This window comes from Euprymna scolopes, chromosome 42 (genome assembly GCF_053919585.1).
Source record: "Euprymna scolopes isolate OS-2025 chromosome 42, ASM5391958v1, whole genome shotgun sequence".
In the NCBI taxonomy this organism is placed as follows: Eukaryota; Metazoa; Mollusca; class Cephalopoda; order Sepiida; family Sepiolidae; genus Euprymna; species Euprymna scolopes.
This window is the reverse complement of record NC_136523.1, coordinates 46320556-46348473: the sequence shown is the minus strand read 5'-3', so window position 1 is coordinate 46348473 and position 27918 is coordinate 46320556. Positions and strand designations below refer to the sequence as shown.

At 33.4% G+C, this 27918-nt stretch overlaps 1 protein-coding gene across 11 annotated transcripts in view; it reads left to right on the top strand.

Annotated features, from left to right (window-relative positions):
* The window catches only part of LOC145267083 (LIM domain-binding protein 2-like), a 295179-nt gene that overhangs the window by 135321 nt on the left and 131940 nt on the right, over positions 1-27918 (top strand). For all 11 annotated transcript variants that reach the window (XR_013864820.1, XM_080123066.1, XM_080123064.1 and 8 more), the window contains exon 3: positions 12156-12237. Coding sequence is in view for 10 of the 11 variants with exons in the window: in XM_080123066.1 (XP_079979192.1) it covers positions 12156-12237 (82 nt within the window). In the remaining variant the exon portion in view is untranslated. The remainder of the gene's footprint in view (positions 1-12155; positions 12238-27918) is intronic.

Here is a 27918-nt window from a genome sequence, read left to right as displayed (position 1 = left end):
TATATATATAAGTAAATTCTTGGTATAGCAGAATAGGAGAAATTTCAGAGGAAGCATAAGTTAATTTAAATCAAAAAAATCAAAGAAACAAAAAAACGGGCAGGTGAAATTGTTAAAATTTACTTAAGGCCTTATCGTCTGACCCTCTAAGAGGAAACGTCAGAATGATAAATTAAAGGCTAAGAATCGAATGAGGAAAGAGGGAAATTGGTTTCAGTTGGAAAACCTGTGAGAGAAAAAAAAAAAATAAATAAATAAATATAATTCTCACAATAAATCGTTACAATTTACTATCGAGGTCGAGGACTGTGGCTCTCTTCCATTCCTCGATGTTCGTGTTTCTAAAGTGGGTTCTATGTTTGAGACCTCTGTATACAGAAAACCTACATTTACAGGGCCCTATCTTAATCGGTTTTCCTTTGCCCCTCAGTCTAGAAAAATAAACCTCATTAGCGCTCTTACACATCGTGCACTCATGATTTGTTCACCAAACCGTCTTGATGCGGAACTTGGTGAAATCACAAATATTTTTCTCCGCAATGGATATCCCATAAATATAATAAAAACTACTATTGAACGTAAAATTGCTACATTTAATAGTGTTAAACGTATTGGTCCATCACGTTATCCTATTTATTTAAAATTACCATGGTTAGGTCCTGATGGCCTTCATATTGTTGAAAGGATTTCTTCTGCTACTCAACGTTGTTTTCCAGCTACTATGCTTAGAGTAGTTTACACAACTCGAACCTTTTTCTCTTCTTTTTGTAAAGATGTTTTGCCAACCATTCAAAAGAATTCTGTTGTTTATAAATTTGTTTGCTAGTGTGGAGCTGACTACCTTGGCAAGACATCCCAAAGATTGGAAATGAGAATATCCCAACACATCCCTCGGGATATTCGACTACACCAGGTTTCGAGAACATCCGGGCACTCCCAAGCTCATGAGTCCGCCATCGGTAATCACCTGATTAGTATAAATAGGTGTTCTGACCAATATTCCGATGGGTGGTTTTCTGTTTTATACAGTGCTAGGTCGAACTATCATCTCAATATCATTGAGGCGTTAGTCATTAATAACTCTCGACCTAGCCTGTGTAGACAAAAGATTTTGAAACATCAGTTGGAAATATTTACTGATTTAAAACCACCTGAACAGTGAGAATTATATATATATATATATATATATATATATATATATATATTTTTTTTTCTCTCACTGGTTTTCCAACTGAAACCAATTTCCCTCTTTCTTCATTCGATTCTTAGCTTTTAATTTATAATTCTGACGTTTCCTCTTAGAGGGTCAGACGATAAGGCCTTAAGGAAATTTTAACAATTCCACCTGCCCGTTTTTTTGTTTCTTTGATTTTTTTTAATTTAAATTAAATATATATATATATATATATATATATATATATATATATATGTATAAATATATATATTCCTACTAGTATGTGTGTGTGTATATATATATATATTCCTACTAGTATGTGTATATATATATATATTCCTACTAGTATGTATATGTATATATATTAATTCCTACTAGTATATATGTGTATGTATATATATAGATATAGATATTCCTACTAGTATGTACGTGTATATATATGTATATATATATATTCCTACTAGTATATATGTATATATATATATATTCCTACTAGTATATATGTATATATATATTCCTACTAGTATATATGTATATATATATATTCCTACTAGTATATATATGTATATATATTCCTACTAGTATATATGTATATATATATATATTCCTACTAGTATATATGTATATATATATATATATATTCCTACTAGTATATATATATATATTCCTATTAGTATATATGTGTATATATATTCCTACTAGTGTATATATATATTCCTACTAGTGTATATATATATATATATATTCCTACTAGTGTATATATATATATATATATTCCTACTAGTATATATATATATTCCTACTAGTATATATATATATTACTACTAGTATATATATATATTCCTACTAGTATATATATATATATTCCTACTAGTATATATATATATATATATATTCCTACTAGTGTATATATATATATTCCTACTAGTGTATATATATATATATATATATATTCCTACTAGTGTATATATATATATGTATATATATATATATATATATATATATATATATATTCCTACTAGTGTATATATATATATATATATATTCCTACTAGTGTATATATATATATATATATATATATTCCTACTAGTATATATATATATATTCCTACTAGTGTATATATATATATATATATATTCCTACTAGTGTATATATATATATATATATTCCTACTAGTGTATATATATATATATATATATATATATTCATACTAGTATATATATATATATATATATTCCTACTAGTGTATATATGTATATATATATATATATATATTCCTACTAGTGTATATATATATATATTCCTACTAGTGTATATATGTATATATATATATATATTCCTACTAGTGTATATATATATATTCCTACTAGTGTATATATGTATATATATATATTCCTACTAGTGTATATATGTATATATATATATATTCCTACTAGTGTATATATGTATATATATATATATATATATTCCTACTAGTGTGTATATATATAAAGAAAATTAACTGATAACGGATGAAAATTGTACAGTATTTATTGGATCATTATTTGTTATTCCATAGAGTTTTGAATATTTATACTTTTCTCATCAGAGAAAGTAAAATAGTCTGGTTGTGTAAAAGAAACAATTTTGGGACAGTATAAAAACTGAAAACTTAGAAGCTGCACTTGTGAAAACTAATTACAGGAATTGAAAAGATAGAATCGCTAATGAACAAATACAATCCTATGGTAAATCCGATCTGCAATTTTTTGACAGTATAAAAAGTGAAAACTTATAAACTGCAATTGTGGAACCTGATTGCAAGAGTAAGTAAAACGTGATAAACTCTTTTGAATACTAATATATATATATATATATATATATATATATATATATATATATATATACATATACATATGAAAACTATAGGAGTGGGAAATGAAGTCACAGAACTATATATTGGTGTATATAGATTGGTTCATTTATTCAGTAAGAGAATACAATTGATTAGTTGGGGGATAGAAGGTACTCTGTATGCCAAGGCATTTCAAAGCCTAATGCTTCTCATCAGAAGAGTAGAGAAGATGCTAGGTAACACAATGGGGATGCGGTATCTAGCATTGGATTCATTAGGAACAAAATAGATCAAAACAAATTAAAACTATAGATGATGTTGGGTGGGTGGGTCTCGAATTCTAAATAAAGGAGGAGCGTATTATATATATAATGTAATGCAGAAAGGTGTATAGAGTCTTTATCATAGTCTTAAGTGTATGTAGTATATGTTTTAGGGTTTATCCAGATAAGTCTCCTCTCATAGAATTGAGCTCGCTCTCTTCCTCTAACGCTCTAATGGTAGCTTCCTTCAGACTTGACAGACTAAGGATACCCACTGTAAGGGTGCCTGCACATGGAATTTTTGTGGCAAAAGTTGCGCAATCTCCAACCACACCTCTCATGAGTTGACTTTATTAAATACCAGTGGCAGGTGGGCGTTTAGGACGACTGGAAACAATAAGGAGATAAGCGAAGAGCACATATAGTGCCTAGAATTCCCAAATGGTCATCGATCTGGTACTAGCCAGGCTCAATGTTGCTTAAGTTTGATCATCTGATGAGAACTTGTGTGTCAATGTGATTATACCTTGTGCATGTGCTGATTGTGGGGAAAGAACCCTAGAAAAGTGTTTGATTATCAAGAAATTATTTAATATAAGAGCATAATATTTATTTAAAACATTTTAAAGAAGGTCAGAGAAACATTGGTATCGCCAGTTTCAAATCCAGTACAGAGCGACCAGTTTATGGTGGAGAAATATTGGACTATTTTTTTTATGTTCATTGGTCAGCATTTCCGGGAAGAACAGCTGAAGAGAATCCAATATTTCTTGGCCATGAACTGGTTCATTTGGGTTGGATTTCAAATTGGTGGCAGTAATTTTGTTTTTGGTCTTCGATAAAAATTACATAATAATAAATATACATAAAAGATTATGACATTAACAACGTTTGGGAGTTAAAATCAATTCAGTAATACATAGTAATAGAGAAAAACAGACGTTTTAATACATTTTTTTGTCTTGCACGATATGATAAAGCCACATAGCGTCATTTTGTAAGCCTTCATTTTGTGAAAAACGCGATTCTTGTATCATATTTACACATTACAGACAGTTTTTCTTCAGTTTACATGCATTGAACTAAATAGATTTTAAATCGAAATTATACCTCATTAAATATTTAAAAAGAAAAAAGAAAAAAACATAAAACCATTTTTTATCACCTATGGACATATTTTTATTACATTAGGTTTAACCCTTTGAGCTCATCAACTAAAACACAAATTATCTGGCATCGGTTTGGGATCAAAGCATAGTATATCTTCTGTCTTTGATTGGAGGAGGAGGAATCCTTCCAGACAGGAGCCATTTTTATTCTTCTTAAGCTAGAATGCCTATTTTGCAGAGCTGGGTTTTCTTTGTATAAAAAATCGATCTTGTATTTAACTTTACCATCGAAGGGAAGCAAATAAACAGTGTGCTTCTCCATGTAAAAATTCAAAAGTGATTTTGCAGCCTTTAAGTTGACAGATAGTTTCTGGTTAAAATTAAAGTTTGTAGACGAGCGTCAAGTATTACGGTTCTTTTGTGAAAATTGTGTATTTTTGACTGCACCATTATTGCATGAACAAACTAATCATCTGCTTTGGTATTATTGTAGATTAACACCCTCAGCTAACTTCCACCCATTCCCCGAAAAAAAGAATGAGATTCTACTTTTTTTTTTTTTTTTTTTTTTTTTTTTTAGGCAATTACGTGTGAACATGCTAAAACAACTTGACATAAAAAAAATAGAAAAGAGAAAATTATTATTTTAGAATTTAGAGTGGGGAATTAGTTTGTATATAAATTTAGTTTTCAGACCTACTAATTTTTTTAGGTTAGTTATAAATCTTTTTATCAGAAACCCTAAGGCTGACTGGCAAGATCGTAAAACTATTGGTAATCACCTAAAAAAGTAGAATTTAATTTGGCGGTGGGGGACTTTAGCTAAGTGTCTCTTAACCTACAATAATACCTGTTTTTTTTTTTTTATTCTTGCAAGTTATAAGTATAATAATACCCACCCCAATACACATACTAGTTTTCACATTCCTTTTTCTTTCCTTCTTTCTTTTCTACTTTTCTTTTTTTACTTTTTGTTTTTAAACCATGTTTTACTGTTGTTGACTTGAACAAGCCGGAACATGAAAATTATACTAGCAAGCATTTATTTGTGTTTAGCAGTGATACCCGACATTACTCGGTGCTTAGATAAAGAATATTTAAATTAAATAAATAAAAATTAACATTATTGATGCCCTTCCAATACCGAATGGTTTCTAATCCAATATAGGCTCTTCCGAGTTAGTAAAGTTAATATTCTGATAGTTAGGTTAGGGTTAGGTTTAATTTTAAGGTTAGAGTAAAGTTTAGGCCTGGTGAGGATGAGTTGGTAAGTGTAAAATTTAGGGGTAGAGTTAAGTTTAGGCCTGGTTAGGATCTCTTACTAAGTGTTAAATTTAGGGTTAGAATAAGGTTTAGGCCTGGTTAGGATGAGTTGGAAAGTGTTAAATTTAGGGTTAAAATTAAATTTAGAATTAGTTAGGGTTAAGGTTAACCCATTAGAGTAAGAGTATATTTTGGGTTAAATCAGGGTTATAGCTAAATTTAAGTTTAGAAACAGTCACTTTTTTCATTTGTATTTCTATAATCTGACAAATGAGAAATTGAAATTTACAGAAAAATTACAACAAATAACTTTCCCCAAATGCCTTAAAATTAATTTTTCTACCGATCTGTATACTTTTAAAATATGGAAGCTGTAAGATTTATTATCTCTGAATTTTTTTATCTTTAAATTGATTTGTTGAAGCATACAAAAAAGTTAAAGATGATATCGATTTGGGGGAAGTGGTTTTTGTTTGGGATGATTTCAGACTTAAATGATAGTAAAATAAAATGACTCCACCTACCACTAATCTAGATGGGGGTCTTACCATTTGGACTTAGATTTAATGATAGACTGTCATTTTTGTTGCTAATGTTTTTAACGAATCAAGCATCAATAACAACATAGATGAGCAACCATTTTGATTCTCGTGTGTCAAAAAGAGAGTTTTGAACACAATCTAATTTTGAAAAAAAAAAAAAAAAAAAAAAAAAGAAAGAAAAAATTGAAAACAGATTCAGAATGTTTAAAGTAGATAGGTCGGTAAAAAATTAAATTCTGATGTGTTTGATTAAAGTTATTTGGTGTATTTCTTTTCTTTTGATTAGGATTATGCATATTTCTATAAAATGTATTTCATGGCAATCTAAGAATAACGTCATTTTTTAAAACTACATCCTATATTCTACACCTGCATCCATATTGCCACTGCTGGTTTTGCATTATTAGACTGGGCTAGTATTCATGAGAAATGAAGAACAGTTATAGTTTATTTGTGCCATCCTTGCCATACAAATATGAATTTCATGAATACATTTTTGCATAGATATTTTTAGACTAGTCAGAAGATATCAGAAGATATGGAGAATAATGTGGGCCATAAATTTCTTAATTTCATAAATGAATAAATAGAGATCTTTTAGACTGTGCTTGTATTTAAGAGAGTTTGACGATAATTTGGGCCATTCTTACCCATAAAAGTCTACCATACTTTTTTTTTAATGAAAATCGCTCCAGACAAGCCATGAAGCCACTTGATGTAAGGAGCTAACAGGAACAAAAGACATGGGATATCTATTGTCTTTAGTCTTGAAAAAATTCAAGACTATAGGTCGGAGGAAAACAGTCAGCTGGAAGAGAATTCCACAACCTTGCAGAAGCTTATTGGAATAGGAAGCTGTATTACAATGAGGTATGAAAATAGCGAATTAATGAAGACAGACCAATGAGTGAAATGAGCTGGAACAAAGAAAGCAGTAAATACATCAGATAATTTTGAAGAACACATGCAATTATAGTATTTATAGAAAAGACAGACTAGCAACATCACGTCTGTATGAGAAAGAGAGGTTGCGGAAAAATCAAATGGGATAGAAATTCACCGGTTCAGATATGACAACATTACTCCATACATGATCTAATGGTAGATTTATAGAGATAGAGAATAATCTCAGGTGTGAGAAAATATTTACAGTGATAGAAAAGATTGACTTTACAAGAAGCAGAAAGAGCAATGAATCTAATATCTAATATATGAACTCCAAGAAGATTTGATGAGAAAGAAAGATAAAGAAGTTTTAGAGTCGATTTCTCAAGAGCAGAGTCATCCATGAGACTCTCAGGAAGAAAAAGGAGACCCTTACAATTGAAAGACAAACTGAGTTTTGACAGGATTAAATGATATACCCATGCACAATTGAACTCAGGTCAATTTTTTGTTTTTTCTACAATTAAAGGTTTCCAAATGCTACTAAACTTGGTCTGTTTAGTAATTTTTCTTTCTTTCTTTTTTTAGCATATGTGCTGCTTTTTTGAGTTGCCTGACTCTTCATCTTGCATTCCTGTCAATCATTTTGACCTCGTTCCCAAAGGGAAGTTTTTTGGGTTTTTTCTGTTACAAAGGAATCCCCACTTATCAAGACCCAGAGGCCACTCGAGGATAAGGGTTAAAGAATGTACAGTGGTCAAAAGGACAATATCATAGTAATCGTTAGAAGCGTAAATTTGGTAACTTGGATTACTTAAGGGGAACAACTCAAGAACTTGTTTACATTAGACTTGAAGATTGCCATAGTGTAGTCAGCTGGAAAGCAGGTAAACAGAAGAGAGTTCTACAGGTGTGTAGTTCTATGAAAGAAGCTTTGTTCATGGAATCTACATTTAGGTTTAGGCACAGATAAAGAGTGGGGGAAATTATTGATAATGTTTACAACCAAACAAGTGTTTTTCGTGAATGTTTGGCGAGGGGGGGACCATAGATTGGAGCTCAGACGAGCACTTGCCATAAAAATAACCATAAAACAGAGACAGGCTCGCAACGTCTCTTATGTTAGAAAAAGGTTGCAGGGAAGAGAAAAGGGCATCACCCACTAGGCTATGAAGTCTATTCTGAACTATATCAAGGCAGGACAAGTCCTTTCTAGGAGCTCCTGCCCAGATGTGGCAACTCTACTCTATCCTTGGATGTACCTGGCTCTTATATAGGTAGAGAATTGCATCAGCAGGTAGATATCTACTGGAGCAATAGAAGGATCCCATTATTTTTCCAGCGACATTGGCAACGGATTTGATGTATGTATTCCATTTTAGGGCAGGGGTAAAGGTCAAGCCCAGAAGCTTGTCAAAATATAGAGCCTCTCCAAGACGAGAGCCATTCATTTCAATTGATGCCAGATGCTTTTCTTTCCATATGTGATCAGCTAGTTCCAACTTTTTGATCTTTCGCCTCTTTGTGTCACAGATTTATTGTGTTCTTCTAGCCTTATCTTTAGGAAGCGACCGGTCTCACCTTTGTACAGTTTTCCACATCTGCATGAAATCTCATATACACAGGTTTTTGTCATGAGACTTCTGATCGGGGGCTTAACTCGTATTAGGTGTTTTTTAGTCCAATCACTCTTGAATATTGTTCTGATGTCATATGGACTGCATATTGTTTTTTTTTTAAAGAAAATTTGGACAGGCCCTTTATGTATGGTGAATTGAATAATTTCGAGAGGATTATGCTCAGGAAAATAATGTTTGAGAATGACAACAGGAGTTGAATCAGAACTGGAAACCTTGAAATGGTCAAGACCAGAACGAATCCGAGCAATCATCTTTGGAATGATCATTACAGAATCAAAAGATTTATTAGTTTTCAAAGGAAAATCAGAAAGAACAGCACCAGAATCACCAAAAGAAAAGTTTTTAGCAAAAAGACGAGTAAAGTGATCAGCCTTATCCTTGGAAGATGAAATAACCTGAAGACCATTAAAAAAAAGAGAGAGAAGGAATAGCAGACTTGTCACTATTAAGGAACTATTTTATAAATTCCCCAAAATCATGAAGGCCAACTATTTTGAGATGGGATAGTCACGAATCCTTTGAGAATAGCTAGATTTAGCTGCAGAGATTGCTTTCTTGCAGGTATTGCTAGCTCTTCTGTAGGATTGTCTAGAAGTTATTTATCCCCCTTCCACGGCGGTTGATGTAACACAAGGGTTGAAAAGTGGGATTTAAAAAGCCAGTGCCCTAGAGGAAAAGTACTCTGACCTGTTAAAAAAAAAAAAAATGCCGGAGCAGTCCTGTCGTCATTCCCTGGTAGGGCCACCTCAGACGATAAGCAATAAACTAATCCCTTCTCAAAGAAAGGCAACGGCTCTTAGATCTGCACAGGACTTGAGGCATAATTCAATCAACAGGGAACTAACTACAACGAGACTCTATTCTTTGGTGCCGTAGTAAAATCCCCAACACCAGTGTAGTCAGTTTGGGATTATCTGTACCCAAAATGTTTAAATTTCATTAAGTTATAAAAATTTCTCAGACAGGGCTTGTATTCAAGAGAGGCGTGGAAATATTTTTGGTCATCCATAGCGGTAAAATTCTTAATTTCATAAGATATTTTTTAGACGGAGCGTGTATTTAGAATTCTAGCATATTTGCCCCTGTCTGTACTAATAAAAATATGAAATTTATAACGAACAGATTATAGAGATATTTTTAGGTTTGTATTCCGATGTGGGAGAATATTTTGGGTCATCCAAAGCTATAAAATGTAGATAAAATATATTTTTCAGACTTTATGAGAATAATTATGTTATTTGTTCAATTAGTAACCATAAAAGTCTGAATTCTCTCAAATAAATGATACTAAGGTTTTATTACCTCTCCTAAACACTCACGCAAACTTCAAAATAAAAAAACATTTCCTGCTAAATTATTTTTTTTATTTGTACCTCTTGCTTTCTGCAGTAATCTTTAGGTTCGCGCTCTTTTTTGTCTAGTGTTCCTTGGGCGACTTGAAATTTATTCTCTCTCTTTTCTCCTCTCTTTGAACAGTCATTCCTCCCCTTCCCTAGACACTAACGAACGTTCTTCCTCTCTCTACTCCCAATCTTAACTACATCTCTCTCTCTTTTACCTAATCCCCTATCTTTCGTTTAGCCTTCTTTTTCTCTCCTCCTCACATTCCCTCTCTAACCAGTGCAAAATTTATCTTGCAACTCACACCTTCTCTACCCTCTCTCTAAAGAGTATCGCTGTCTCCCTTCACTCAAACCTCCTCCTTCGTCTCTAACTAACACTGCTTTCACCCCTCCCCTCCACCTATCGCGTCGTTTTTTTTCTCTTAATTCTCCTCTTCCTTTTCCCACCCAGTATAGCAAGCACGACGTTTTTTTCCTCCACACTAACCCTCTCTCTACTCACCTCTTCAGGCGCAAACGCTTTCCTACTTCCTCTCTGTCTTTCTCTAACCAGTCATCACTTTTCTCTCCCCCCATCTTCATCTTACCCCCTTCTTTAGACGCACCATTCGAGTGGCCGTCTCTCCTCCTCCTCCGTCTTGTCTAGCATATCTTGTGAAGTAGTAGTAAAAGCATTAACTTAATCATCATCATGAACAACAATATTGTATAAAAAATCCTACTTCCACAATTCTGACGACTGCTGTCACTACTACCCCATTCGTTTGCACGTCCAGCTTATTTATAGTAGTTGTCGTAGTAGTTGCTAACTATAGTAGTCGTAGTAAAATTAGCAGCAGCAGCCGCCGACCAAGTCAGCAGTGAAAAAACGCCGTCATTTTTTGTGCGTGTGTGCGTGCGTATGTAGAGGGAATAATATATATATAAATATATATTTATTTATATACGCTCGCACGAGTTAACTTTCCCTGACCCACTCCTCCTCCCTCTTTCTCTGGTGTTGTCTATGATAAAAATAGTCTTGAGAGAGAGAAAAAGTTTGTTATAAGAAAAGACAGACAGAGAGAGGAGGGTTTGTTTTTGCGTGCGGGTTTTTTCTACGCGCACCCCTCGTCGAGTATTATTGCACATGGAGGAGTTTATATTAAGATCAGCTTATTTTGGCTGTTGGGGGACGAGAAGGTGGTCACCTCTTCTCGGTCACTAGCAAATATTAAAAAAAAACAAAGTTTCTTTAATAAGAACAACAAAACACAAAAACATACGGACTTTTCTTAAAAAAAAATTAATTTAATTACAACCACAAAAAGATTTATTTATAAAATGAATAAAAAATAAACATTCTTCCCCAAAAACGAGGAAGACAGGGCTACTACCTCTTTAGAAATAACAACATAGAAAAAAAACAACAAAAAAAAACAAGGGGGAAGTTGGAATGTTGTCACCGATGCTCGTGTCGCCCTTATTATTAAAAATGTCCACTGTCTCCTCGTCGGCTTTCACGTCTCCTTTCTTGTCGACTTGTGCTCAGTCGAGGAGGACACACCATCACAGCAGAAGAACGACGGTTTAACATGAAAACTCTCCTACTGCAAAAAAAGACTCCACATTTAACACGGGGACTAACCGCACTAGTCTCACTACTAGTGGTATACAGATTTAGTATTGCTTTCATTCAAGATTATTATTATAGAATTATTATCATTGTTATTCGTCACCAGTTTTCACATCCAACTTCCAAGATGATGCTGACACCAACTTATTTTAAAAAGACTCCAATCGACCATCATGGATTGCACCCACCGACCACTTAACCTCATGTTTAGTGGACACGTGCTTTAATTTTTTTTTTTTAATTTATTTTTTATGTTTTTTAATTACTTTAACCAATTGAGACTTTTGTAGCGTACATTGTCGTCATCGTGGGCAACTCTATTAAAAAAAATTATATCTTATAATTTTTGAGAAATTATATTAAAAAATTCTTTTTAATATATATATGTATTAAATTTTATGCAAATTTTTTTTTCTTAAAAAAGAAAAAAAAAACTTGCTATCATGAATTCGGATCCATTTTATTCGTCTTTTTCTACCTACTATAGGCGACATACGCCCTACAATAACATGGGCCAGCCGGAATATCGGATATATGACCTCAACAAAAGACTACAACAACGGACAGAGGTAAGTGTTTGTTTTCACATATATGTTTACTTGTGCAGAGAAAGTACCGTGCTGAAATAACATTATTATTTAGAAACCCATTCTTAACATGGAGAGAGGGAGGGTGTTTACTGTTTTGTAACTATTCTCTACTTTCACCTAATAACAGAAGATACCTTAAAACTTGAAATTAACTTAAATACAATTTTTTAAAAAAATAGCACGGTACCTTCTCTGCGTAATTACCCCATTTTTCCCCCTTTTTCGGCAGATATGAGCCCCCCCCCCCCTCCCAACATGGAAAAAAAAATATTGGTAATTTTATAGATTAACTCCCGTCGCCATAGGGTGTATTTTATTCAGGTTGAATTAAACATCTTACAGTAATTTTGTAGATTAAAGCCTTCACTTAAATACCTCATATCTTGATGGGATTCTACTTTTTAGGCAATTTTGTGTAAACACATTGAAAAACTTAACGTGAAGGGAAAAATATATTCTAGAATTTAAAGTGAGGATCAGTTTATATAAATTTTCAGGTAAATTTATCCTCTATTTCCGGGATATATTAGATTTTATATATATATATATATAGGGCGCAGTTAACTGAACTCTTATCACTAACCCTAGGTCCGAGCGGCAAGATCGTAGAACAACATTGCCGAAAAGGTAACGCACACGGTTTCTTTCATAGAAATATATATATATATATATATATATATATATATATATATATATATATATATATATATTAAACTGCCCTTAAACGCTAGAACGGCCTAAAAACGGACGATCATTTTACATTTATGTGAAACTGTTCACCCTTCTAAAATATATTTCAAGTTTTTCGGGGGGGGGGGGGGGTTACACGTAATCACCCCGAAAAAACTTGACAAAAAGAGAATCTTCGGTGGTTGAGGTTGAGTATTGGAGACGGGAGTGATTCTATAAAATAACCGAAATATTTGATTCTTCGCAATTGCTGTCTGTTTTCTGAAATAGAAAAGTGTTTTGCTGCCTTATGTTGAATAGTTTATAAAAAAACAAAAACATGGCACTAGTGCAGTTTAGCAAATTTTCATTTTAGATTTCCGTCCCCACAGCATAAGTTAACAAGCTATGTTAAGAATGGTTTTCTAAATTTACTTAGGAATGTAGAAGTGCGAAAAATTATTTTCACTACGATTCCTCCTTCACATCTTTTTTGGAAAAAGAATTGTCCTATTGATGCATAGTGCACTGGAGGACCATCCGAAGATTTACCCTTAAGAAGTTGATTACAGAGAGGTTAAAAATAAAATGTCTTTTGGAATAAACATCCCCCTCAACTTCCCCATGTTAAGAACGGCTTTCGGAATAAACACCCTTTGGAGGTTCGACAACAGTGCGCATTGACCGTTTTATTCCCTGTATTACCATATCTCGTAAGATTATAAATATTTAATATGAAAAATATTGTTCAGTTTTTAAGAGTTTTGTCTTCACCTCGCTAATAAGTTTAGCTTTAAATGTATATGCATGTTTTTTTCTTCTTCTTGAGAACTAAAAAAAAAAAACACCGGGCGAGAAATCGAGCATGCCTCATTTTCTGAACGCATGATTAAAAATTGAAAGTAACTTTTATTTATTCTGTTAAACCTCGAAATAATTTCAATCAAGAGAATGTTTTATATTTTTAAGCTTGCAAACGATTCAATTTCTCTATTGAATTCATTGACATCATTGGATGAATTTCTACCATTTTTGTTTTATTTTGAAGTGATTATCGAGTCTTCAAAGACGTTGCGGCAATCTTATTCTCCAGCAGCGTTCAACATTACTCGTTTTTCGAATCTAATAAACATTTTACATTTAATAAAAACACTTAAACCATATCCAGTTAGGTGGAAAAGTAACTTGCCTTTGATAACATTTGTGATATATTTGTTTTTCGACAATCTTTTCGTGTGCATTGAAATATAAACCTTTAATCCTATGAAATTGCGGTGTTTAAAGTAGTGCTCAATTTAGTATAGATGTTTTATATATACATTTTGGCTCAGTCTTGCCTTGCAGTTAAGTCCCGACAAAGTTCGACAACTCTAGAAGGGTACCATCAGTATTTTACACCGTTAAATCAGGAATATTACGAATTATTAGTTTTAAAATTAAAATAAAAATTAGTAAAGTTTTAAAAAAAATTTAATTAATATTAAACTGTGGAGGGATTCTGGCCACATGTAAAAAGGAAGATGAGGATGGTAGCGACTAATGGAAATTTGTTCCATTTCCATCTAAGGGAAGAGTTGTGGAGACGGCGTAAGAAAGGACACGCATTTCCACGAATTATTAAAAGCGGTACTAGTGCACTTATTGATCCGTGCTGAAATAATAACGTTATTTAGAAAGCGATTCTTAACATGGGGAGAGGAGGGTGCTTTGTACCTATTCTATACTTTAACCTTACAATTGAATAATAATAATAATAATAAAGAAAACAAACTTTAATTAAACTTGGAAATACGATTTAAAAAATAGCGCAGAGTGCACTTATTGATCCGTGCTGAAATAATAACGTTATTTAGAAAGCGATTCTTAACATGGGGAGAGGAGGGTGCTTTGTACCTATTCTATACTTTAACCTTACAATTGAATAATAATAATAATAATAAAAAAAACAAACTTTAATTAAACTTGGAAATACGATTTAAAAAATAGCGCAGATCAGTAAGTGCACTAGCACCTTAAAAGCATAATACAACAATACACTTAAGAAATGTTTAATTTTCAAAGTTGTTTTATTTTGTATAAATTTATATTTTGTTACGTAGTTCATTACTTCAGATTTTATTTTGTTCGTTTTTCTGTTAAGACAATAATACACTTTCTAAAAATTTTCATTTTTATGTTAAATAGTTATCTTAAAAGTGAACGTGAACGCCGCGGTGTGTTGTGTCTGTGTACATTTCCCTACACAATAACTCTGTCAATTTTAAGTCTACAGACTCGAAATTTGATATACAGGGTACTGAGATTTGGGAAAATCTTTGTAATCCGTTTGTAATCAGAGATTTTGCTGTTAAGGGGTCAAAGTTCAACAATTTCACCTTTGAGAACTCTACCAAACTTCTCCGACAATTTTGGGTCTAAACACTTGAAATTTTAGATATAGGTTTCTTGGACATGGATCTAACTTCATAAACTTGATTTGAGCCCAAACAAATGTTGAGGGGTCAAAGTTTAAAAAAATTGACCCCCCCCTTTTTTTTTTTTTTTTACTCAACATACACCTCCGAACACCTGGGCAACGCCGGGCTAAAATGCTAGTAAATATATAAAAATGGATATTTTGTTCGTTTACTTTATTTAATCAAGTGCTTTCACTGCTTTACTCCCAATATTAAAATGTTATTTTTATATTAATTACATTTTTTTTTAGTTTAAAACTTTAATAATTTTTATTTTAAAGCTAATAATTCGTAATATTCGTGATTTGACGGTGTAAAATACTGATATGACCCTTCTAGAGTTGTCGAACTTTGCCGGGACTTAACTGCAAGACTGCCCATTTTGGCTACATATGCAACTGAAGCATGTACGCACATGTGTAGCCAAAATATATAATCTAAAAATTATGCTTTATAGAAAGAAAAATCGTTTTTAGTCATAACATGTGGAGGAGGGGGGCATCTTCGAACACGTCCGCCTTTTTCGTGTTCATTTCGGTTCATTCGCCTCCCCTTCATCCCCATCTTTTTTCTACTCTTAAATAAACATGTTCTATTTTGAACATGGAAATTAATTACCCCCCCCCCCCACCTCTTTGCAACATGTACAAGAAAACACGAGTTCCCATGTGCCGATTTTCAAAAACTGGTTTCGTATGCGAAGAATAAAAATGTCTTGTGTTTTGCAAACTAAAAACTGGTTTTGTGTTGTTCAATCGTACAATAGTGGCGCCGGCGAGAAAATAGTTTTTCGGTCACCAGTTTTTCTTTTGTTTTATTTAAGTTGTTTTAGGCGAGGCGCACCAGCTAAATCGTAATGCTTATCTTTGGTCTTTTAAACCTCAATTCTGACCATAATTTACTTTCGATCTCCAAGCTCTAAAGCCTTTAAAATTACTTTAAATGTCGAAGTCTACGTGACAAATGTGACTGTGTGTGTGTGAAGTTAGATAAAATCTGAGCGGCATCTTCATTAAGAGAAGTTACAAAAATAAGAGTGTACATATATAGAGAGAGATTATAGAAGATAAGGACAACATCGGTACTGTCGGTTTCAAATACAAACAAAGAGGATTGTATCGGACTCTCTGCGGCCTCTGTTTATGGTTGTCTTTCCGGGGAGACACATAAACAGGGGTTGATGATTCCAACATAAGTTCTGTCTGGATGTGAAACCGACAGTACCAATCTGAGCTTCTGTGAAATTTTATTATGTAGTGGACGTGCCAGGGTAGTTAGTTATTACTACTAATATTCTTTAGAAAGGTATGAATCCGTGTATCCTCCAACTATAGATTAAAGTTAGAAAATTCCCACCCCGACTGCTAAATCTGAAATTTCGACAAGGGATTAACGCTGGTCGAAATTTCAGATTTCGCGAGCATGAGAATCTTTTAATTAATAGAATCGTGTTATCTTGGGGGGGGGGGGTTAAGTTTCGCATATAAATTTAATATAAAATAGTTAAATTTTAGAGCCATTGAACAAGATAGCGTTTTAGGACAGTCAATCTATATATTTTTTTCTAAAGAAAATAGAAATCTATAAATCCATTAACCTTACCACAAACCTTAAGTCCGAGCGGCACCCCGTCATCTTCAAAAGAAGAAAAAACTTTACCACTAACGTAAAGCACGACCCCCCCCCCCCAATTCTGTACAATTTTTGATTAACTGTTCTTAAACACAATTCGGTTTAATCAAGTTTTCCCAAAAGATGCCCTCTGGATTGAGACAAAAATAAAAATTGCCTCAGTCTGAAAAGAGTTCGTCTTCATTTACTCGTCTACTTCATTTAGCAGGATGACGGAAGAAAAAAAAAAACTGAAATGCATTACTAGAACAGATACTACACTTCACCCCGAGACAAAAAGCCAAAGAAAAATAGCATTTCTCGACGGCGCCAATATTAAATAAATGAACCCTGTCTTAACTATCTTCGATCTATATAAATTACTGAAAACAATGATGACGTCATATCATAGTGTGATAAGGTCTTAGTAATAATTAGCGTTTTTTTTGTTTTTTTTTAAATATTTTTACTCAATGATTTCTTAACTGATTTTTCCCCATGAATTTGGCCGGTACTAGTGCAGAGAGTGATCCGGACGTAAATAATAACGTTATTTAAAAAGCCATTCTTAACATGGGGAAGGGAGGGTGTTTTGTACCTATTCTATACTTCAACCTTACAATTGAATAAATAACATAAAATATTAATTAAACTTGGAAATACGATTTAAAAAAATAGCGTGGATCACTCTCTGCACTAGCACCGTTTGGCCCTCATCGTCCTATTAGTGTTATACAGTTATCTCCCTTGGTGCGTGGTAGATTTTTTTAAAATTCGACCATTGTAAATTAATGTTTATAAGTTTAGAAACACAAGTGAATTGTAATACTTGCCTTCAGCCATTTTAATTTGGATTTATTAGAGCTCGCACACATATCAGAAACTTACACCATTCGCAAGAAGACCCAACGTTACTAGGGATCGAACGAGGATCACTAAGTACTTTTTCACAACGTTCATTGTTCATAAACGTTGTTTATATTAACCCACCCACATCTTCCCGTGTCGTTCTCTAATATAGTCTGAAGAAGCAGAAATATTATACCCCCCCCCCCGGAATTATGGTTTACATTTTATTCTGTCCTCGATCAGTGGGGGAGAGGAGGCCCTTCTAAACTGAGGCAATTTTTATTTTTGTTCCTATCCAGATTACTCCTTTTGGGAGCTGGATTTTCTCCACATTAAAACCGAACTTGTGTCTAACTCTGCCCTTGTGAGGAGGCAAGTAAATAAGAACATTACATCGGTCCTCGTTAGATCATCGAAGTTAAGCAACGTTGAGCCTGGTCAGTGCTAAAATGGATGGCCATTTGGGGAATTCCAGGTGCTGTATGTGCTTTCTGCTTATCTCGGCATTAGTTCCAGTCGTCTCTAGCACTTCTTGCCACTGGACTCAAACAGTGCCTATTCAGGGGAGGTAATTAGAGATTGCGCAACCCTTGTCTCTTAATTACATGCGCAGCTAGCTTTACAGAGAGTATCCAAGACAACGGAGCGGAGGCATCATCAGCGTGTTTGGAGTTTTAAAGGGGGTTCTCGGTGGATTAGGTGGGGCATTCCGAGATTCAGAACCAATTCCATTGTCTTCCTCAGAAAATTTGACAAGTAGGATTTAAATTTCATAAAAATCGAATAGATTTTGAATTCATATCCCGGTAAAATCCATTGAGAGCGTACGGTGGTTATATGAGAAAATAAATCTGTGTACGCATTATAAATGTTTCTTTTCTGTGTCTTATGTTGTACATTAGGGGTCATTTCGAGTTAAAAGTTTATTTACTGCACTCATCTGGACTAGAGAAAATCATGATTTAAATGTGTATGTCTCGTCTAAATAACTAACGATAATTCTCTGATATGGCCGACCAGACGGGTGATCAAAAAGTCAGATCGAGCGTACCGCGTACTGGAAAACGAAATGAGACTAACGAAATGAGACCAAATTGACAACTCGGAAATTTTAAAAAGAAACAATTTAAACAAATTTTATTTTCTACTTAGGTAGAATAAATGCAACAACAACAAAAGAAAACATGGAAAATAATTATAATTAATTAATTTTAATTTTTTTTTTTTTTTTCAAATGTGTTTTTAATTATTATTTTTCAAATTTTTTTGTTTTTCAATGATTTTTATGTAGAATAAATGCACGCGATGCAGCAAAGGATTTCGCCGAATTTATTGGTTCCTACTCGCTCTCTCCACATAAATTCATCAAGATAGGAACTAAACAGATTCCCCGAAGTTCCGGATCTCATTTAGTTTTCCGGTACGCTCGATCTGACTTTTTGATCACCCCCGTCTGCCGTCTGGTCGGCCATATCAGAATTATCGTTAGTAATTTAGATGAGACATACACATTTAAATCATGATTTTCTCTAGTCCAGATGAGTGCAGTAAATAAACTTTTAACTCGAAATGACCCCTAATGTACTAATGTATAACGTAAGACACAGAAAAGAAACATTTCTAGTGCGTACACAGCTTTATTTTCTCATAGAACCACCGACCGCTTTCAATGGATTTTACCGCAATCCCTTAGGGATTAAGACATTCCTTGTAAAGTTTACATAATTAGATTTTATGTAGATGCTCATACCTTTCTTTCTATAGAGGACCACATTTCTTTCCTCTTTCTGAGAGCAGCAGCCCATGCGAGGTGGTTTGGTCATACGATGAGTAATCGGTTTTCCAGGACGTTTTAATTTCGACTGAACTTCTGGAAAATTACATCTAGAGTCTCTTTAGGATTGATATAACAGTCAGTTTCCAGACACCAACGAAGACAAACGTCTTCTCTCCTACCCCAGCAACTCGACCCTAAGCATCGGCTGTCTCCATCCACTAAAATAAATATTAATCAAATACTTTTGGCAGCCGAACTGTACGACTTCCTCCTCCACTAACGACATTGTTCTATCGCTTAAATAAAGTTTTTTGATAGTTTTTTGGGTTTTTTGTTACAGAATATTTAAAGAAGTTGGTTTTACAGTCCGTGCGAAGATAAACTTGTGTGTATGTACTTAGGCAGCATTCTTTCATTTAAGCGAACATTGTTAAACAGAAATACACAGTACTTAATTTTACCACTATTTAAATTTTTCTAATGATCTCTCACGAAATTTTCTGTCCCTTCTCTTTTATCCCCATCGTATCCCGTCCTTCATATATATATATATATATATATATATATATATATATATATATATATATATATATATATATATATATATATATATTTGCATTTCTAATTTGAATGTTTTCAAAGTCGGTGTTGTCTTAACTTTTCTTTTCATAATGTCGACTTTTTCTCTTCGATGAGGAGCATTTAACTTCGAAATGTTATGGTCTAAAGATGTTTCTCGCTTATTCCTTTTTCGGTAACTCTTATTGACTTGATAATGTAATAAAGTTCCTATCTAACTTTACGCTTTATCTTATTCTCTGAACTATGAAAGATCAATCATCAATTTGCAATTACCACGTCGTGGCTGGAAACGGTGTTTACCGATAAGTTAGGCACCTTTTTAATTTTTTTTTTAGTGTATAAAAAAAATTCGACGCGAAAGTTGAGCGATACGCACGGTTCATTTGTGATTTAACCGTACCGGCGCAGTAGTGGCGCACTGGCGCACCACCCAGCCGCACCACTATTCTAAAAAAGAAGTTATTTTAAATTTACTCAGCCAATTTTAAAGTCTTCAAAATTGTTTTCACGCATGTGTGTGTATTATTTTTCCTCGTTTCGTTTTTGCTGCAACCGAGACTTCCTTTTAGTATTCTAAGCAATCTCTTTAAGCGCAGTTTTTTTTTTAATTATATTTATGTCGCAGCCTTGAATCAAAGATGATTTTAAAGCCTTTAAATTGTCGAAATAAATATCCTATAAGTGGTCAGAATTACATTTTAAAGGGAAAAAAATCTAGTATTATGGTTCATTTGTGCTGCTAAAAGAAAATAACCCCCCCCCCCCACTCGACTCGATTATTAGTAACGATAAACACTTTAAATGCAGCCGTGGTTGTTGTTGTTACTCTACTTTTCTTTCGAGTGTGAGTGAATGTCGACGATTAATTCCCTCCTCTCTCGCTCAAAAAAAGTCTCTTAAGTCCACGTGTTCCTTTGTTAAACGAATACGCTAATAACTCAGGGCGCCATTTCCCCATCATTATTTTTTCTATTCAAATTACACAACGTTTATAAACTGTTGAGTTCAATGTAGAATAGGGCCTCTCCTTTGCATTTTTGTGGGTAAAGGTTTAGATGGTGAACTTGTACGAGAGTGCCCACTCCCGTGTTTTTCACTTTTTTTTCCCGACGATTATCAAATCATAGATTGATGACTTAATCATATTAGCGGAAAAATTTTTTTCAAAAAAAAAAAAAAAAAAAAAAAAAAAAATTGACTTTTAAGGGAGGCATTCAGTGAAATGCCTCCCTTAAAAGTCATTTTTTAAATTTTTTTTTCAAAAATGCCGCATTCACTTTGTCGTGACACGTCTGTAGTAATGAAGTAGATCGTTATAACGAAAGTGAACCCCCTTCTTAAAAGTTATTAAATTTATTTTTTTCTGCTAATATGATTATTAAGTCTCTAATCTCTAATAATCGTCAGAAACAAAAAGGGTAAATTTTCAGATTAGGTCCACCCCTCCACAATTTTCCTTTAAATGACTTTTAAAGGTTTTCGGCCATGCTGAATACGAAAATCACCTTGAAATTTTGCAGAAATAATTAGTTATCGAGATATAAAAAGTTGTATTGTGCATTGTATTCTTTGGCTGCCATCTTTGTTACGCGCGTAGATTTGTTTATGGAGCGCGCGCACGTGCGTAAAAACGATGACCGCCAAAGAATACAATGCGTAATAAAACTTTTTATATCTCGATAATTACTTTTTTCTGCAAAATTTCAATGCGATTTCCGTATTCAGCATAGTAAAAAAAAAACTTATAAAAGTCGTCATTTACAAGAAAATTGCGGAGGTGGACCTAATCTAAAAAATATTAAAAAAAAAAAAAAAAAAAAAAAAAAATTAAATTTTCATATTAGGTCCACCTACAATTTTTTTTTTTTTTCAAATGACGACTTTTTAAGGTTTTCCACTATGCTAAATACGAAAATCGCATTGAAATTTTGCAGAAATAAGTAGTTATCGAGATATAAAAAGTTGTATTATGCATTGTATTCTTTGGCGGCCATCTTTTTTACGTGCGTGAGCGCGCCATAAACAAATCTACTCATCTATGACTGACACTGCACGCGCGTAAAAAAGATGGCCGCCAAATAATACAATGCATAATTCAACTTTTTATATCGCGATAAATAATTATTTCTGCAAAATTTCAATGCGATTTTCGTATTCAGCATAGCGGAAAACCTATAAAAGGTGTCATTTAAAAGAAAATTGTGGAGGTGGACCTTATCTAAAACAAGGCCGATAGCCATTAGTCGCGTGCTTTCGTGTAATGAATGAATGCGTGAATAGAGGATTGACATGAAATTCTTAAAGATAAACTAAAATGACCAAAAAATGGGCTGAAATGACTTAAATAAATAAAAAGTAAATGACTTAGAATGACTTTAATGAACTTAAAGATGAATTGAATGACCTTAAGAATGACTTGAATGCTTAAAAAAAATAACTGGAATCCTTCAAAAACAACTTGAATGATCTGGAGAATGACTTGAATGGCTTTGAGACTGACTAATTGTAAAGTGGGTGATCATTTTACATTAAATTAATACAGAAAAGTTATCCCCCCCACTTTATATCACAGTTACAAACATAAGTACAGCATGTAGTAAGAACGGATACTATACTTTGATCTCGGCCAAAAGGCCAAAAAAAGGGGTATTTATTTGCTCCCCCACCGAGCAAATTATGCATTTATTTGCTCCCCCACCGAGCACAATGCCGATTTTTAATGTGAGGAGTGAAGGGGAAATGGGGACCAACTCCCCGGGGAGTAGGGGAGCTGGATAGTGACAATTGGTATGAAGGGTTGCCGCTACATTGACCAAAGTCTTATATGTGGGATTGCCCCCACATATGGTCTTTGCTTGCAGTGTCTGCCGGAACAGGTACTACACTGTGATCTTGTTTATATATTTTATTGCTTTTAAAATTTTGAAAATACAATTAAGTAAAAAACAAAAGATTTTTAAACAACAAAATTAGGCACAAGGCCCTACTACACTGTGATCTTGGCCAAAAGGCCAAGAAAAGCTTAAAAAGCTAAGAACGTCACCTATTAACAACAGACCTTTGATCTTAATAAAAAAGGCCAAACACAAAAGTGTTACAGACAGACCGACCGACTGACGGAGTGACTTATAGTCGCTTGCACGCGACTAAAAATACCCATAAAAAAGGTGCAAAACGTGCATTTTTAAGTTTGCCGTTTAGATTAGTTTTAAGTTTTTTTTATGTGATGTAAATTTTTACTTTCCATCTTAACAATAACCTTTAAAGTGACAACTTTTAAAGAATTTTGGGTATGCTGAAAACGAATATCGCATTTAAATTTTCTGCAAAGTAGGTTTCCGGATATTAAACAATGTAATTCCTTATGTTATCAATAGTGGCCATTGTACGCACAAGCGCACGCATATTTTTACCCAACTTTTGAACTGGGCAAAAGACACAACTAGTTTAGGGCTAATATAAGTAAGGTTTTGTTTACAATTCATAAAAGTATAAAAACGTTTTCAAGAAACAAATGTTACCAAAGCCAAGAGAAGTCACTTTTATACTTAGCTGGATGAGTTTTAGTGTTTTTAATTATTTTTAAAATGTTTATTCATTTCAAAAAAAAAAGTAATGTTGAGCGCTATGTGAGAACAAACAAAATTATGGGTGCGTTGTCTCTTTACATCTATGAAATTGTAGAAACCCACCGAATTTATTAGGTGGGTTTCTACCACCATTTTTTTTTGTCATTGTGGAGACTTCAAAAATGTAGAGATTACCTGGCCATTTTTTCTTGTTCTCACGTAGCACTCAACACGATTTGTTTTCCAACCGATTATACATTTTACATTAAATAAAATCACTAAAAACGTACCCAGTTAGGCAGAAAAGTAACTTCTCTTGCCTTTGATTACTTTTATTTTAATTTATATATTTACTTTTTCAACAACTTCTTGGTACCTCTGTGGATTGTAAAATAAACCAAAAAAATTCATTCCGGATTGTATTTGGTACCAGTACATAAACTTTTATATTGACACTAAAGTTTGTATTTTTTATGGTGATGGTGAATGTATTGGAGTTAAAATCTAGTTAATATTATGTATCAATATAAAATTAAACACTTTATTATATCGACTTATAAGTATTGCGTAATCGAAGAAATAAGCCGATAAAACTATTTACTGATTTAAAAATTGGCCGTACATATGGGCCTATAATGGAAGCGGTACCCAGATTCTCCCATATAGCAAACTAAAGGGCAAACCTCTAAAAATGATGCCCATGTCTAAGCCGATTTACTTAAGGCATATGTATATAATTACATATTGCATGGGGATGCAGAAGAGATGGTGCAGCATAGCACAGATGCCAAAGTAATATTGTTATACTGCAAAGGTTGCTGCATCACATGAAATATCAAAGGATGGATCTTTTGTCACGTCATGAGAATTTATTCATCAAAGAGGAATTAATGAACTATCCTTTAGAGCAAGGGTTTTTAAACAGTCATATTTCTGGCTTTTTAGAGCTATGCAGATTAAAAAAAAAAAAAAAAAAAATGATCTGAACGTTTTTTACTGTTTTGCTCATTAGCTTTGCTTTTTAGTGAAACTGGTTCTCCAAAACCTCATTCTTTTAATTAGTTTCTGAACAAAAAGAAAAGCAACCACACTATTTTCACATATCCATTTAAAAAAGATTTATCCTGATTATTTTTACATTTTCCATAAGAGCTCTGTGGACCAAATTAAAGTCCTTGGCGGGCTGTAGTATGGAGACTGTTCAGAGGACATAAAACTAAAGATTGGATTATACCGGACTGTCGTTATATACCGAATTGTTGGTGAACTCCAAAACTGATAATATTGCTTTTGGACATTTTATTTTATTTGGGTACCATATTTTTACATCAGCTAAGTATTTTGTGTTTGTTACTCTCATTCCATACACCCAAACCCTTTCCACCCTAACGAAGCAGAATTAATTTCTTGGAATATTTACTTACAAAAATAAGAAACATTCAATTGTGTTTGGACTCTAGTAACCATTTCACATTATAAGAAAAGATAGTTTTCTTTGACTTCTTTTTTTGGTTAACCATCTTTTGGCCTGTTGGGTATTGTATGAAAATTCTTTTGGTGGGATTGAACCCGGTTATCTATTAAAAGCTGTAACATCTCATGACGGACATATTTTTTTATTAATACGTGAGGAGAATATGGGAGATACTGCTAATTTCATAGTTATAAGATTCTGCACAGAGGACTTCCTCTGAATCAAGTTCTCTCGACTCATTGTTATACAGGACACTCATGCAGTACGTATCCTAATATATGGAACTCTCGTTCACGTTGTATTGTTACACTTAGTATCTGACAAAAAAAAAATCTTACTTCCATAAAGTGAACATTTCAACAGAATAAAAGCTAGATAATATCAAATGCATTTCAATAGCTATTAAATTCTTGTCCTCTGCATATGCTTGCAGACAAAATGAAACCTTTTGGGTGTTTTGCTCACGTTTCGACCAATGTTGTTTGGCATCGATCAGTCCAAAAGACTATGGGGTTGTGCCTGTAGAGGTTGTGATTTAGCAGTTTTCTGTGGCTAAATAAGCCTATTTTTGATCTCCATTATCGGTTGCAGGTGAAGGTTGGTGCGTCGTGTTGATCTGTTGAATTTTGTTGACTGACCTTCCTGAATAGTTTTTTGATCTCCGCCTTTTCTGAGATGGATCTTTCCCCTGTGGTCAGCCCTTTGGTTACCGTTTGTTTCCAGATGTTGCAGACAAGCGTTGAGCTCTCAGCTGGTAGGGTCAATATCATATGCTGTCATGTTGCGTTTGCACACGTCAAGCACAGCATTATTTGTAACGATTCCAAGAATTTTTCAGACTATGCATGTGAAATGTGTTCAGTTTCCGTTGGTGACTGTAGGTTGTCCAAGGTTTGCTGCCATACAGAAGAGTACTGATGACACAGGCTATGTAAACGTGTTGGATAATCCAGATCCTCAGGAGTGACGTCAAAGGAAAGTTGGTCAGAAGCCTAGATTTGGCCGTCCAAGGATGACGTCAAAATGTGGGACATAGAATGACCCACATTTTGAAAACAATGCATGTTGGAATGTTGACGTCATCTGGGTCAAAAAAAAAAAAAAAAAGACCGCAGGGGGAGAATGACCATGACAGCAAGAAGCGACGCACTTTTTCTCCAAACATCAACCCATCCGCACGCTGTCATAAATGTCAAAACTGTCATTCGGAAACCGAAAAGGTTATTTTGAATAAACAAAATATTTTTATAACCAGCTGTGTTTTATTATTGCCAACAAGTGTATATACCGAGACAATGATAAAAGTTGATTTTTCAGGTTATATAATTTATATCAAAATTTAGGTCAATCTAGCTGACCCAATTTCTGGGGATTCTACCTCTCAGATTTTGACCTTTGACGTCATCCCCTGGGCGTCTGACCAATTTTCTTTTAATGTCACTCCTGGGGATCTGAATTATCCAACAACCACACCCAAATTGTCAATTTTGCAAGAAATGTCTGACCTTAAATTGTGTCTTATTGAACACTTGTAATTTTGATGGAACTTGCAATGCAACCCTTTATTTAATGTGTTGCAAAATGAGAGAAAGCTACTCTTGATGGAAATTCTTGTGAGAATAACATAGATGAGAACACTAGTGCAAATAATCTAAACTATACAAAATAGCAATCATCATCTTAAAATATATTCTTACAATTATGATAAAATACATACTGTTGTGATCTCGTGTTTTATAAATATTTCGATAGCTTAATGAAAGTTATTATAATATATATTTTATGTAGTACATCTTGCACGTGTTTCAGTGACTAGCAAAATACTTCTAAACCACTCCTCGAAGAAAAATCTATGTTCATCAAAAAATTTAGAAAGATTTTGTATGGAAAATTAAAAAAAAACAACTTTTTAACAAATTTTGAGGAACATGCATTTGTCTTTGAGGAGTTGCTTAGCAGTCTTCCATTGTTCAATGAAACGTGTGTAAGATATACTACATGAAAAAAATAATCAATAACTTATGAATGAATTAACTACATTTTTGTTTTTGGGATAACTAATGTGATATATACATATATTATAAGAAAAAAATAAAAAATGCGAAACTTATGAACAGACAGAAATTAACATGATTTCATCAAATATTTTAACAGGTCAGAGCTTATAACAAAATATTGAATGATCTTTAGTCTCTCTTGGTTCTAAATGCACTCGAATCTTTCAAATATTTTCTATCACATGTGACCTAATGCTCCATCTGGCACTCACATCTGGGACCACCTGACTCTTGAGTTAGGCCCTGTCTATCACTTTGACCTCCAATCTTCTATAATTCTATAAAGAATGAAATGTATACTCATACCAGGATAGGTAAAATTAATTCCCCAAATAAGTTTTGCATTATTTTTATGTTTTACAAAGATTTTAATCCAGATATGATACTAAATGTAATTAGAATGAAAATTACACTTGACAGTGTACGGGTTCCAGTCGCCGTCCAATTGACAAACTCTTGTTTTAAACGCAGCAATATTCATGCAATAGGATATTTACTTAATAATTATCAACCAATCAGAATTCAGAGAATGAACTTGTCAATCTAAGTCCAAAAGAACATTCCAGTCTGCTTTTGTAATAACTGGCTTGTGAGATCTTTAGTTTTAACTGAACTC